Here is a 12,442-nt window from a genome sequence, read left to right as displayed (position 1 = left end):
TTGAAGGTTGTTCCTATTTTCACATTTATTAGCGTTATAAGTTCTTGTTTTATTTAATATACATTAAGAAACCCAACGCTTGAAAGTTGGCACTTTAAAGGTTAAAATTCAATAAAAATATTTTGGAAACTATTAGAACGTAAAGCTTATAACACCCACTTAAGTAAGAAGAGTACCTCTATGCTATTATCCCCCTGCCATTTCAGAAGATTCTCAAAAAGTATTCTTGTGATTTACATTTTTGTAAGATTTATTGGTACCAAGTAATAAAACATAATTTACAATTCCACCCATACTAGCTTAGGCTAGCAATCGTTGGCCGCTCTTTGAGCGCGGGAGACTCTTGACGTATATACAAATCGCTGTAAAACACGGATATATGGAGATATAATGGGGCCTCCGGGGAAGCACAATTCCGCTACTGTTGACTCAGGAGGCAAATGCGAAGGCGGGCAGCGCTGACTTCTCCACAATGTTTAGTTTTTTCATGGTGTCCCACGCCTGCTGCTGACTGCTCAGTCCAAAAACATCAAAGGCGCTCAGATTAAATTTGGTTAGTCTGATGGAGAAAAGCGGTTCTTAATCGGTTGCTTAGAGCAGCGTGTGCGAACTTTGCTTACCGATCGCCCGAGATGGCCTGCAGAAACTTAAAGTAGCTGGGACGCAGGTTCTTGGGCTCCAGGATGCCCGCGTGGAAGAGCACAGCCGTGAAGAAGGAGTACAGGAACAGCATGAAGTGGGGAACGCGCGGCAGAATGCCTCGCTCCTGACCCATAGTGCACAGGATCTAGGTGTTAAGTAGGTATTTAACTGGCATTCTTCAAACATTAATTTTGTATAAGCGGCTCACCTGCAGCGCCTTCCACATGACATACAAGGCCACCGTGTTATCAGGATATTGAGTGAAGGCCGCGGAGGCTATCAATGAGGCTGGAATGGCAAATCTGGCATCATCCCGATTGAAACTGTGCCGCAGCAAGCAGGACACCGCCTACAAGGATGCAATATAGTTATGGGCTATTGGGGACAAATTTTGTAAGGCTTGCGCTTACCTTATAGAGGAACGAAAAGCTGCCCATGAAGATGCCCAGCTGCAGGGTGCCACGGTTGAAAATCTGCTTCTTCCAGGCCATCTTCTCATCAGTGATTCGTTTCACGTTCATCACCAGCTTCAGAGCCACCTGAAGTGCCACTCCTCCCACGAAGGGTTTGATGCCACCGATCAGTGAGTAGCCGATGCAGCTCTGCTGGTGCCGACAGCTATCGTGTTTGGCGCGGATCAGGCTGCTGTAGACGCGCACAAAGTCAGAGACAGAGGAGAAGCTAACGGTGGGACGTCGCCGGGTGGGAGCGGGCTGCTCGCCAGAAACTGCTGTATCTGGCTTGGCCAGCGGTCCCGCCTCCTCCTTGCCCACGAAGATGCGCAGAATGTTGAAGATGGAATCCTTGGCGGCACCAGTTCGATACAGGTAAAGCAGCGCCGACATGCTCAGCCCGAAGATGAGTGTCTGTCCATTCGGTATGGAACGCACCCAGCCCCTCGATTCGGCCATCTTCCAGAGCGTTTCCGTGGCCACATTGGCCACGTAAAGAGTGAGCAGCGGACGGCGGGCAGGTCGCTCCACCAGAATGGCCGAAAACGAGGCGAAAAAGCATGGAACAAAGGCCACCGTGGAGAAGTGATAGCTGCCCATCAAGTGCCGCAGTGCGCAGTTGTATAGGATGAAGGTGTAGGCGTTGGTCACCAGGAAGGCCGTCGACTGGATGATGCCGAGCAGTGTCTTGCGCAGATCCTCGCGACTGGGAATGCGGTGGCGCATCAGAAGCGACAAAGCGTACACTATTGTGTATACCCTTAAGCAGTAGGGTGTGGTCGAGAGCAGGATTCCTGCGGTGGCGCTGATGCAGTGGTCCGTCCATGGATGCTGGAACTCCTTGCAGGTGATGGACAGTGGGTTGATCAGCTTGCTCTGCCCTGCCATTGTGGAATGTAGATCTGTGATGAGAGAGAAATGATTTATATTAGAAAGGAACCAGTCCGTAATTTATATTTAGACCTTATCGGAATTGGTAACATTATAATTATGAAAGGAGTCTCTTTTTAATTTATACCACCCACATTTATAAGATAACCATAGTTAATGTGAATATAAGTTCGTTTTTGATAAGAAATTAACTACTTATACACCTGGTAAAAAATGGAATACGTTTGATAAGAAACTAATAAAGAAAATCAAAACTTTCTGAGCGGGTGGAATAATTTCAATGGTTAATCACTGCATATGGGTTGGCCGAGTCCGAGTCCGTTTTTTAACCTTTTAATCTTATCTTCAGGCCACGGGTATACAAGCTGTTATTATTGTCCTATCGGTTGTTCCACTGAACTTGAAAATAGCCCCAAAAATAACTTTGTTTTGATTTGTATACTTCTTTTTGTTTTCGCTGAGGGGGCGGACTGCAACTGCTGCTGGACGGGCCAGAACTGACTTGTTTCCCAAGGCAAACCTTGAAAAGTTGGCTTAAATTACAGATTACAGATTACAGCTGTTCGGTGGGTATCTGTGGCAATTTACTGCTGTCTATCGATAAGATACACATACGCGAGATTAGCCGCTGCGGGGGATTTGGCAAAGGCAAGAACAAAGGCTCTACATAATCATTAGGATTGGTTATATTTTGTTGATATAGGAATGGAAAGAGAAGTGGGGTCTTTAAAAGTGATTCATCATTATATGCTTGTGTACCTGAAAAAAACCATATAAAGCGCGAATTTGAGACCCCAAGTCAACTACTTATTTGCCTTATACAAAATACGTTGCTTATTTACCACAATGTAATGAGTAATTAGGTGAAATGTTTAAAAAGTTATATGTAATATACTCTCAAAAATAAGAAAAACAAGATCTTTCTTATGAAATTACGACGTTAAGTGAAATAAAAGTAGCAGCAAACCAATATTTGTTATGACATTATAGCAACAAATTCAAAATCGTTTAAGCTTTCTCTTTAAAAACGTCCACTTATATTTATTTGCCATGGGTAACCAAGGGAATCATTTTGATAATGTGTTATTTAAATCAAGATTAACCTTAACCTATGGAACTCCTTAGATTAAAATAAATTTGTTTAGGGCTTTTAAAGTCGAATTACCTGGCATGAAATTTGAACGAGTTTTCCTCATTATATTTTAACCTTAGACCCCGATATAGCCATTTGCATGAGGTCAATGTCGATTCGAGACATTAGCGCAATCTTTCGGAGAGTGCTATGAATAATACCCAGTACTCCGTACTGCTAATCTGCATTATCGAGTGATATAGAGAGGTACTTACGATTCAACTGCTGGACACTTGACGGCGGGCAATAAACTGAACAGTCGGTAATCACCAACTTGATTCGAGATATGGGCTAGTGCTGGCTTTTTAATGTGCTGCTGAATATTTGTTCAGATTCGAGATTACTGGCGTTACGACGTTTCCAAGTTCCGGAATGAGAATTTGACAATGTGTGACAGCTTACGTCGAAATCCCCGAATTGTGATATAGGTGAACAGCCTTGATTGCCCCGATTCCGGATCCACTCGACATCGAATGAGAAATCTTGCGAGCTTAATGGATAGTGGATAATGGATGGTGTTATATGGGGCGGCGGCAAAGTCCAACAACAACAAGTGGTTGGGCGGGGTGGAAAACACTTTCTGCATCCACTGCCTTCGAGCAGCAAATGCTGCTTGTCTTAGCAGGCCTTCAGCTGCATTTTCCCACTCGCTGCGCGACTTTTATCACTGTTTTATCTGCCTTTTTTGACGGGAATTGCGCGTTTTGTAAACAATAATAAGCAATCTGCTGGTCATCGGCTGTGCTGCGCCCGTTCGCCTATCGGTATATCGATATATCGTGCCGAGAACACATGTCAGCGAGTGCTGTAGCAATCAGCTTTTGGCTGACGAAAGAAGGCGCGAATTTTAATTGCTGGCTTAAGAACGTATGAACTTACCAAATTTTATATATTTTTATTAAAATGTTTAACTCAAAGTAAATTTTTGTAAATGCATACATTTCAGGACAATAAATCAAATGTTATTTAATTAAAATTTATTTAAAATGTCTAAAGTCACAAAAGAAGCCAAAATAAGTAATATTTTAGAATAATTTTTAAAAGTATCTAATCCCAATAAACTAATATTTATGGAAATTTGATTTATTGAGCTAACTTTGCTTACTTTATATTTTGAATGCAAATAGAGTTCTCACTTGTTCCTTATTAAAATCACACTTTCAGCCAAGAGTGAAACTTAATTGGCTGAAAATTATATAGACAAGCTAATGAATCTGCTTTTGCTGACTACACCTCCCCCACCCCATCCGCCTCCCACGCTCCTTTGCGTCCTGTCGCCCACGCGTGCCTGAAATTTTCATTTGCGAATCCTGCGGCAATCTCTGAGGCCACAATTCGTGCCACAACCATGAACTCAGGCTGCCTGACGACCAAAGCACTTGGCCTGCCAAATTGTTTGCCATTCGAGCAGCAAGTAGACTCCGCCAAAGACTATGTGGCTGTGCCTGTGCAATCAATTGGATTTCGGTTGTAGTTCATAAAGTGTATCTGTGCATGTCTCTGGCTGAGCTCTTGTTCAGGTTTCAGACCACCACTTCCATTTCCATTTCGTACTTATCCTTCTGCTTCTTTTCATTTACGCATGCACTGCGAGAATAAGAACTTATTTAATATTTTATTTAAATTCAAAATACATGCTTTATTTTTGGCTAAAAGAGTAAAGTGGAAATATATGACTACAATTTGAGTGTTTTTTTTTTTGTTTAAAGGTCAAAACTATCACGTTAAGCAATTTAAATGGAATATTAAAATCCTATTTTTAAATTTAAATTTCAAATTAAAATTTAAAATAAATTGTTTGCATGCACCAAAAAAAAAAATTATTTACTAAGTCTGAACGAATTTACTCTATCAAAACATTACAAAAATCTTTGTCGAAATATGTGTAGCACTTCAGGATTTGTATTTATTTTTAATCTTTAAGGGGATACAAAGAAGTTAAAATTATTAAGAAAAAAGATGACCCTAAAATTTTAGGAATTGCCGATTAATTGCTTAAAATTTCTATATGTTATAAATGGGTTTTATTATCATTATTAAGACTTTACAAAAATCGTTATCGAAATATCTGATTTGTATTTATTTTAAATCGTTAAGGGGATACAAAATTGAAAGCACCATCTAGAAAAAAGATTACCTTATAATTTAAGGAACTGCCGTCTTAAATGTACGTTAATTACGAACTGTTGGTTAAATGTCAAAATATGAATTGAATTAACTTAGTACTTATTTTAATAATAAACATATATTTTTCCCAATTTTCCCCAGTGTATTGACACGGCACTGTGGATATACCAAATATTTCGTTATTGTTTGTGGCTGCTCCCACTGCTGTTGCTGTTGCTTTTGCCATTTACCTGTGGTATGGCTTATTTTGAAAAGCCAAAAGCGCTTAAGTAGTTCATTCAGGAGAAGGCCTAAGCAGATGGGGTGAGTCCTGTTCGGATCCTTTCCTCCTTTGTGGTCGCCGCGTAGCTTCACTTCTGCTGCTTGCCGCTCAAATGCTTAGCGAAATTGCGGTTGCTTTGTGTGATTCGCTTGTTTTTGCCTTTTGGCTTAGGCAGTGTGTTGTTTTTTGGGGGCGGAGGCGGAGGAGAGTGCCATGTATATCAAATATACTTGACTCTGTCAGGACCTGGCACTCACCTAATTTACTCAAGGTGTTTAGCGGGTGTCCCTGTCCCTTTCCCTGTCCCATTCTCTGTCGCGAAATAAATCCCTGTTTCTGACGTGTCGTTAGGTAAGCACTCAAGCGGCGAGCTCCCTTATTGTTGCTGCTAATCTAGAGTTGCCCCGCTTTCTTTGGGGTTCAATTGGCAATTAGCCCGGGTAAGCAGACCAGGTTGCAGGTTGCAGGTCGAGTGCAGGATAATTGTGGAAATTGCTGGCGGGGAGAAGGGCGGAGCACACAAACAGCACCACACACAAGGACCTTGTGAGCTGTCAATCCGGCAGCCACTTAGAAATCAATTTGTCCAGCGAGCCGTGCGTTTAATATGCAGCGAGGCTACAAGGAACGGATTTTCCGAATACTCAGCCAGCTTGGGGTTGGGTTTTCATTGAGTTGCTTGACCACACAGGACTCGCACTCCTGCCCAAACTCTCCGGCATTTATAGACTTGTCTTGGGCTCATTTATCCTGGTCCACAAACCAGCCGAAACCCGAAATCCGAAACCCGAAGCCCAAAACCCAAGCCCCTCTGGCATGGCTTAATGCGGAGGTCCTGTTCAGGATGCCGCCTGCATGTGGCCATTTGTTTAGGCCCCCCTTTTCGAGGGTGTGTGTGTGTGTGTGTGTGTGTTTGTGTGGTTGCTTCCAAATGTGTTCAATTAAGCGGTAATAAATTGTTCATTTGCTCATTGGTGCGCACGGCCATTACAGAAGCAGCAGAATCGGGACAAGGATCTACGGCCGGAGGAGACATTGTCGTCACTGTAATATTTTATGCGGACCAGGACCAGCAGCGTACATTGATGCATATCCTGCCATTAGCAAGCCTTTTGCATAATACACAATTAATTTTGCACAAAGTTGTTATTTTATTAATTGCTTTCATTCGTTTCATTTCTCTTGGCCCCGATCACAAGTTGGTTAACCGATACCTGCTGTGTTCGCCCCGAATCATCAATGGTTGTGGGAAGACTTTGACCATAGAGTCAGCCCAAAAACCCTTCCTTCATTTTCCCATTATACCATTTTCCGATTTACCCATTTTCCACTTTTGCCACCCAAAAATGTGGCCAACACCGCATTGACTTCACTTCAAAATAGAAATTTTGCGGCTTCTGCCAACGAGGGAGTGTCAAAACAGACATTTTACCAAAACCCCAATACCAAACCATGATTGTTTTCTTGGGGCAAAATCACACATGTTCCATCGTCCGTTTGGCGAAGGAGTAAATGTGTCAAATGTCACACAGCCAAGCAAACCGAAAGACAATTGCCGCAAACGCCGGAAATTGTTGGCAAACGTGAAATAAACAACGGATTATGCTCGGACTTTACTATTTAATCTCTCTGGATATCAACTTCCGTACATTTCCAGTTAAAAGCAAGAGAGATCGCTATTGTCGAGTTCACTGTTTCTTGCTTTTAACTGAAAAAAAGTAAATTAAGTCTTAAAAATTTCTTAAATAAAATTGACACAATTTTTTCTAGATTCATGATAATGACTTGTATTGAAAAATACGTTTGATAAGCATGAACGCTCGAGAAATATAAGTAAACTTAAAAATCTGTAGCTTGAAAACTAATGTGTTTGGCTCGCAGATTACTCCAATCTTCATGCAAATCATACAACATATTTCGCTGCTAATAGAGTATATTGTATTATCTAAAAAGTATCGAGGGTATCGAGACTTTCAGCCCTTTGAGTGGTTTGGTGTTAACCCTCTATCTGGTTTTCATATGCAAATGTGATCACTTGGGAGGAACAACAGCAACGTCAACAGGACCAAAATCAATTCCCGTCGTCCCAGCCGTGGTGCAATATTCCCGAAGCAAAGTCAAACGAAATTAGTTTGCTGCTCATAAAACTTTGCCTCAAAGTTTGCGCTGCCCACATCCACATTTCCACATCCATCGCCAAAGTCCAGGTAAACTTTGGGGGTATGTGTGCATATAATAAGTTTGGCTTGCCGCCGGTGGGTGAATAAATTGGGGGTGGTGGTTGGCAGGTAATAGATGGGTGTGGGAAGGAGCCACCGGAAACCTGGTTACCCTACATGGCTCTTCACCCGAAATTCGAGACTTGAGACATGAAAAGTTTTTGGCGCTTGACTGGCCAGTGGTGGGTCCCAAAGCTTTAATTGTATTTCAAGTTCCAGGTTGTACTCTTCGGACCCGCCCATCAGCCCACTTTTTTCGAGAGCGCTTCAATTTCCATGCGTGATAAATGGAAAAATGCAAAAATCCTTCTTTCGTTTGCTTTTGACCCGATGGGATTGCTTTTCGCGCAGCGATTCGCTGTCCGCAATGGAAGCAACATTTCAGGGCTTTTGTCTTTCAATTTGGCCCAAAAATCTCTTTTGGCCAACTGTGGTGCCAGTAACTGCCCCCGCCCGCCTTCTTTTTCACTTCTAATCGCTCTGTTTGCATTTTAGTGGCACAGTTCTGTAGGGCAACGCACATGGCTAGCTTTAGAATTGCATCGGCAAGACTTTTGGATACAGTCAAATCTGGGTACTGACGAAACTTTTAATGGCAGAGGTACCATTCTTAAAAGATTCAAGTGTTTTAATGATTTTTGGACTTCCATGAAGTTCATATTATTAAGCACAAAATACTTTAAAATATCATAGTTTTTTATCATAATTGTGTGTTTTTAATAACAGATCACAGACCAATACAAAATATTTTTCTAGTTTTACGAGAAACAGCTCCGTTCACAAAAATTGTATTACTTAAAGTGTATGTACGCTTTGAAAAGTACATATATTTTAATGGACGGTGCATTCGAATTGCTTTTTTTATGCTTTAGCGTTTTGTTTTAAATTAATTTTCACTAAATATTAAACAATATAATTTAGCACGCATATTTTGTATAATTTAAAGCCCAAAAGCTATCTTTTAATTTCGCCGTGTGACTATGAAGTAGACTGATTACACTGTAAATGTTAGATTTATTATTATTTTAATAAAACTTATATTCCGTATTTTAAACAATCGTCAAAAATAAGTTGTCTTTACAGGTTTTACTGTAGATATTTTACTATGACCGCGTTGTATAATTGGGCTAACGTGTTCTGCGGGCGTAATTCATTGTGTTTATATTCTCTCACTCTGGCTAAGCTGAATTGTTGAAAGCTGAAAAGATTTAATTTATTTCAAGTGCGAGGGAAAAAGACTTTACTTTCCCCGAATTGGACTGCGTCCGGGTCTTGGGTTTGATGCGCTGGTTTCGATCCGCTTTCGAATTGCATTTCAAACGTTTCAATTGCTTTCCGTCGGATTCAATCTTCGAGTGATTTATTGTGTTGCCTTCACGGGCTGAGAAGGATGAGGGAACTTGGATGGGAATCGTGATTGCGTTTGCCTAGGCATAACAATTATCCGCTGTTTATGTACACGAAATCAATAATTAAGTTGTGAACAAAGCCCTGAATTATAAACTGAACTCTATGCATTAACTGTAAACAGTTCTATAATTATGTCATTACGTGGCAAAACAAAGGCTGCGTGTTCCTTGGACAAGGGTCTATAAAAGAACTCCGAGCAACATTTATTCAATAAGTTCATCGTCAGAGAATGAAGTTCATGAAGTACGCAGTTTTCTTTTACAAATCCGTGGGCATTGAGCCGTATACGAAGTCCTCTCGTCCAAGGAAAATTAGTCTGTGGTCGAATCTCCTTTTCTGGGCAAACGTAATCAATTTGAGTGTGATTGTTACTGGCGAGTTTCTACACCTCAGAATTTCATTCTCCCGTGGAAAATTAATTGATGCCGTCACTGTAATGTCCTATATAGGATTTGTGTTCTTGGGAATGAGCAAGATGCTTTTTATCTGGTGGAAGAAACCGGACCTCAGCGATATGGTTCATGAACTGGAGCACATATATCCTCAAAACAAGGATCAGGAGAAGGTCTATCGCTTGGATAGCTATCTGCGATCCTGCTCCCGTATTAGTATAACCTACGCCCTCCTTTATTCGGTGCTCATTTGGACCTTCAATCTGTTCAGCACTATGCAATTCCTCGTCTACGAGAAGTGGCTCAAGATCCGCGTAGTTGGTCAGACTCTGCCATACCCTGTATACTTTCCCTGGAACTGGGAGGCCAACTGGTCATATTATCAGCTGCTATTCAGTCAGTACTTTGCAGGACATACTTCAGCCTCGGGACAGATCGCCACGGATTTATTGCTTTGTGCAGTGGCCACTCAAGTGGTGATGCACTTTGATCACCTGGCACGAGTGGTGGGAAACCATCACTTGGGTGGGGACTGGAGCGAGAACTTAAGATTCTTGGCCGGGGCTGTCCGATATCACCATCGTATTTTACGTCTAATGGATGTCCTCAATGACATATTCGGAGTACCCCTCCTGCTCAACTTCATGGTCTCCACATTTGTCATCTGCTTTGTGGGATTCCAAATGACCGTGGGAGTTCCACCGGATATCATGGTTAAGCTTTCTTTGTTCCTGTTCTCCTCAATGTGCCAGGTGTACCTGATTTGTCACTACGGCCAGTTGATTGCCGATGCGGTAATGCTTACGCAATCTGATAGCGATTTGTAATGTATTTCATGAATGTTTTATTAATTTTTAGAGCTCTGGCTTGTCCATTGCTGCCTACAAACAGAACTGGAATGATGCTGATGTTCGCTATCGTCGTGCATTGGTATTCTTAATAGCTCGACCACAAAGAACTACTTATTTGAAGGCCACAGTTTTTATGAATATAACGAGGGCCACAATGACGGATGTAAGATCCATCTGGCTTTTTTTTTCGGTTTGTTAAAATAATAATCATTGTGTTTTTCCAGCTGCTTCAGATATCATACAAATTTTTCGCTCTGCTCCGTACCATGTATATCAAGTAATCCATTTATGCTGAAACTCATTTAATGAAACTATAGTACCATGTCATGTATACTTCATATAATTAAAAAATTAAAATAAATAAAAATTTTGTTTCTTTCTGTTTTTGCTTTACTGACACATGGGTGTTCTTTGTTCAACTCCAATAAGTATATATACTATATTTGCTAAACAAATTTCTTCAACCTAAATATATAAATTACCCAGACAGGGTGTACATCAGCATTAAAAACTGTACCTAAGAAAGTACACCTTTTCCGAAAGCTTATAATTATCATATAATTCCAAGGTTCTTGCATCAAAATCAATATTGATTATATATTTGCATTGCGTGACAAGTAGAAGTGGTATAAAAGGCATCCCACCAATTCAGATGGCTCATTCTATTCAAGGAAGTAGCTAAACTCTCTTCGAAGATGGATAAGTTCATGAAGTACGCCAAATTCTTTTACACCGCTGTGGGTATTGAGCCGTATAAAAAGGACTTGTTGGAGCACAAAAACAGTATTAAAACCCGGATCGTATTCTGGGCCAATGTGATTAACTTGACTATGGTTGCGATCGGGGAGAGTATATATTTTCGCAGTGCCTACAACAATGGAAAGCTTCTGGAGGCCGTCACTGTGCTATCCTACATTGGATTTATTATTGTGGGCATGAGTAAGATGTGCTTCATCTGGTGGAAGAAGGCAGCTATGAATGGAATGGCCAGAGAACTGGAGGAGATGTACCCACGGGGAAAGGTGCAGGAGCAGAGGTATAAGCTGCAGAAGTATCTTAAATCCTGCTCCAGGATCAGCTTTACTTATTCGCTGCTCTATTCGCTGCTCATCTGGACCTTCAACTTGTACAGCGTTATGCAGTTTCTGGTCTACGAGAAGTGGCTTAACATTCGCGTGGTGGGAAAAACATTGCCATACCTCATGTACATTCCATGGAAATGGGAGGACAACTGGACCTATTACCCTCTGCTCTTCTCCCAGAACTTTGCAGGATATACGGCAGCTGCTGGACAAATATCCTCCGATCTTTTGCTCTGCGCAGTGGCCACTCAAGTTGTAATGCACTTTGATTATCTTTCACAAACTATGGAGAGCCACGAACTAAGTGGCGACTGGGAGCAGGACTCCCAGTTTCTGGCGGACACTGTTAGGTATCACGAACGGATCCTTCATCTCTCCGATGTGGTGAATGAAATTTTCGGGATACCACTGCTACTCAACTTTATGGTGTCCTCGTTTGTCATCTGCTTTGTGGGATTCCAGATGACCGTTGGAGTTTCACCGGATATGATTACTAAGCTGTTCCTGTTCCTCTTCTCGTCCATGAGTCAGGTCTACTTGATTTGTCACTATGGTCAGCTGGTGGCCGATGCGGTGAGTTAAACAAGTTAAAAATCGATTTATTTAAGTCCTTTTTTGTAGAGTTTTGGCCTTTCGGTGGCTACATATAGTCAAAACTGGACTCATGCTGACATCCGCTATAAAAGAGCCTTGGTTATTATAATAGCTCGAGCTCAGAATCTGACTTATCTAAAGGCCACCATATTTTTGGACATTAGCAGATCTACAATGACGGATGTAAGTTTTTTGGTTTACACTCTTGTATATGTTCTTTAATATATTTTTGTCTTAATTTTAACTATAGCTTCTTCAGATTTCGTACAAGTTCTTCGCTTTGCTACGCACCATGTACGGTCAATAAAGTAAATTAAAGGAATTCAATTTGTTCCTAGTCCTTAGATGAAATCAAAAGTAATTATGTAGAATTCAATTTATTCCTAGT

General features: G+C 41.3%; 4 protein-coding genes across 12 annotated transcripts in view; 3 read left to right on the top strand and 1 right to left on the bottom strand.

The window, feature by feature from the left end:
- LOC128266672 (uncharacterized) overlaps window positions 1-12,442 on the top strand; it is a 77,422-nt gene that overhangs the window by 7,282 nt on the left and 57,698 nt on the right. The window lies entirely within an intron of this gene.
- LOC128266662 (transmembrane protein 135) lies at window positions 224-3,883 on the bottom strand. Of its 8 annotated transcripts, none has more exons than XM_053003327.1 (7): window positions 3,520-3,883; window positions 3,333-3,433; window positions 3,151-3,265; window positions 1,053-1,996; window positions 851-991; window positions 621-787; window positions 224-559 (listed from the first exon to the last, which is right to left on the bottom strand). In XM_053003327.1, the coding sequence occupies exons 3-7, from the start codon at window positions 3,179-3,181 to the stop codon at window positions 430-432; spliced, it is 1,413 nt and encodes a 470-aa protein (XP_052859287.1). In that variant the 5' UTR covers window positions 3,182-3,265; window positions 3,333-3,433; window positions 3,520-3,883; the 3' UTR covers window positions 224-429. The 8 variants fall into 8 exon arrangements, with proteins under 8 accessions (XP_052859287.1, XP_052859286.1, XP_052859285.1 ...); XM_053003326.1 differs by having other exon boundaries at window positions 3,333-3,430; XM_053003325.1 differs by having other exon boundaries at window positions 3,333-3,883.
- Window positions 9,365-10,667, top strand: LOC128266667 (odorant receptor 85c-like). 2 transcript variants are annotated; one of them, XM_053003338.1, is made up of 4 exons: window positions 9,629-9,737; window positions 9,799-10,321; window positions 10,386-10,541; window positions 10,603-10,667. In XM_053003338.1, the coding sequence occupies exons 2-4, from the start codon at window positions 9,803-9,805 to the stop codon at window positions 10,657-10,659; spliced, it is 732 nt and encodes a 243-aa protein (XP_052859298.1). In that variant the 5' UTR covers window positions 9,629-9,737; window positions 9,799-9,802; the 3' UTR covers window positions 10,660-10,667. The 2 variants fall into 2 exon arrangements, with proteins under 2 accessions (XP_052859297.1, XP_052859298.1); XM_053003337.1 differs by having other exon boundaries at window positions 9,365-10,321.
- Window positions 11,064-12,441, top strand: LOC128266666 (odorant receptor 85b-like). Its single transcript, XM_053003336.1, has 3 exons — window positions 11,064-12,033; window positions 12,082-12,237; window positions 12,305-12,441. The coding sequence occupies exons 1-3, from the start codon at window positions 11,074-11,076 to the stop codon at window positions 12,359-12,361; spliced, it is 1,173 nt and encodes a 390-aa protein (XP_052859296.1). The 5' UTR covers window positions 11,064-11,073; the 3' UTR covers window positions 12,362-12,441.

Source organism: Drosophila gunungcola, chromosome 3R (assembly GCF_025200985.1).
Source record: "Drosophila gunungcola strain Sukarami chromosome 3R, Dgunungcola_SK_2, whole genome shotgun sequence".
In the NCBI taxonomy this organism is placed as follows: domain Eukaryota; kingdom Metazoa; phylum Arthropoda; class Insecta; order Diptera; family Drosophilidae; genus Drosophila; species Drosophila gunungcola.
The sequence above is the reverse complement of the archived record's forward strand: the minus strand, read 5'-3'. Positions and strand labels throughout refer to the sequence as shown.

Excerpts from the sequence above, each read along its gene's own strand:
- LOC128266662 (XM_053003325.1), bottom strand. The coding sequence starts at position 3,181 with ATGAGGAAAACTCGTTCAAATTTCATGCCAG. Across the intron at positions 992-1,052 it reads GCTTTTCGTTCCTCTATAAG|GCGGTGTCCTGCTTGCTGCG; the intron begins GTAAGCGCAAGC and ends GCATCCTTGTAG. Across the intron at positions 560-620 it reads CAGGCCATCTCGGGCGATCG|ACTAACCAAATTTAATCTGA; the intron begins GTAAGCAAAGTT and ends TTTCTCCATCAG.
- LOC128266666 (XM_053003336.1), top strand. The coding sequence starts at position 11,074 with ATGGATAAGTTCATGAAGTACGCCAAATTCTTTTACACCGCTGTGGGT. Across the intron at positions 12,034-12,081 it reads GTCAGCTGGTGGCCGATGCG|AGTTTTGGCCTTTCGGTGGC; the intron begins GTGAGTTAAACA and ends CCTTTTTTGTAG. Across the intron at positions 12,238-12,304 it reads GCAGATCTACAATGACGGAT|CTTCTTCAGATTTCGTACAA; the intron begins GTAAGTTTTTTG and ends TTTTAACTATAG.
- LOC128266667 (XM_053003337.1), top strand. The coding sequence starts at position 9,365 with ATGAAGTTCATGAAGTACGCAGTTTTCTTTTACAAATCCGTGGGCATT. Across the intron at positions 10,322-10,385 it reads GCCAGTTGATTGCCGATGCG|AGCTCTGGCTTGTCCATTGC; the intron begins GTAATGCTTACG and ends ATTAATTTTTAG. Across the intron at positions 10,542-10,602 it reads CGAGGGCCACAATGACGGAT|CTGCTTCAGATATCATACAA; the intron begins GTAAGATCCATC and ends GTGTTTTTCCAG.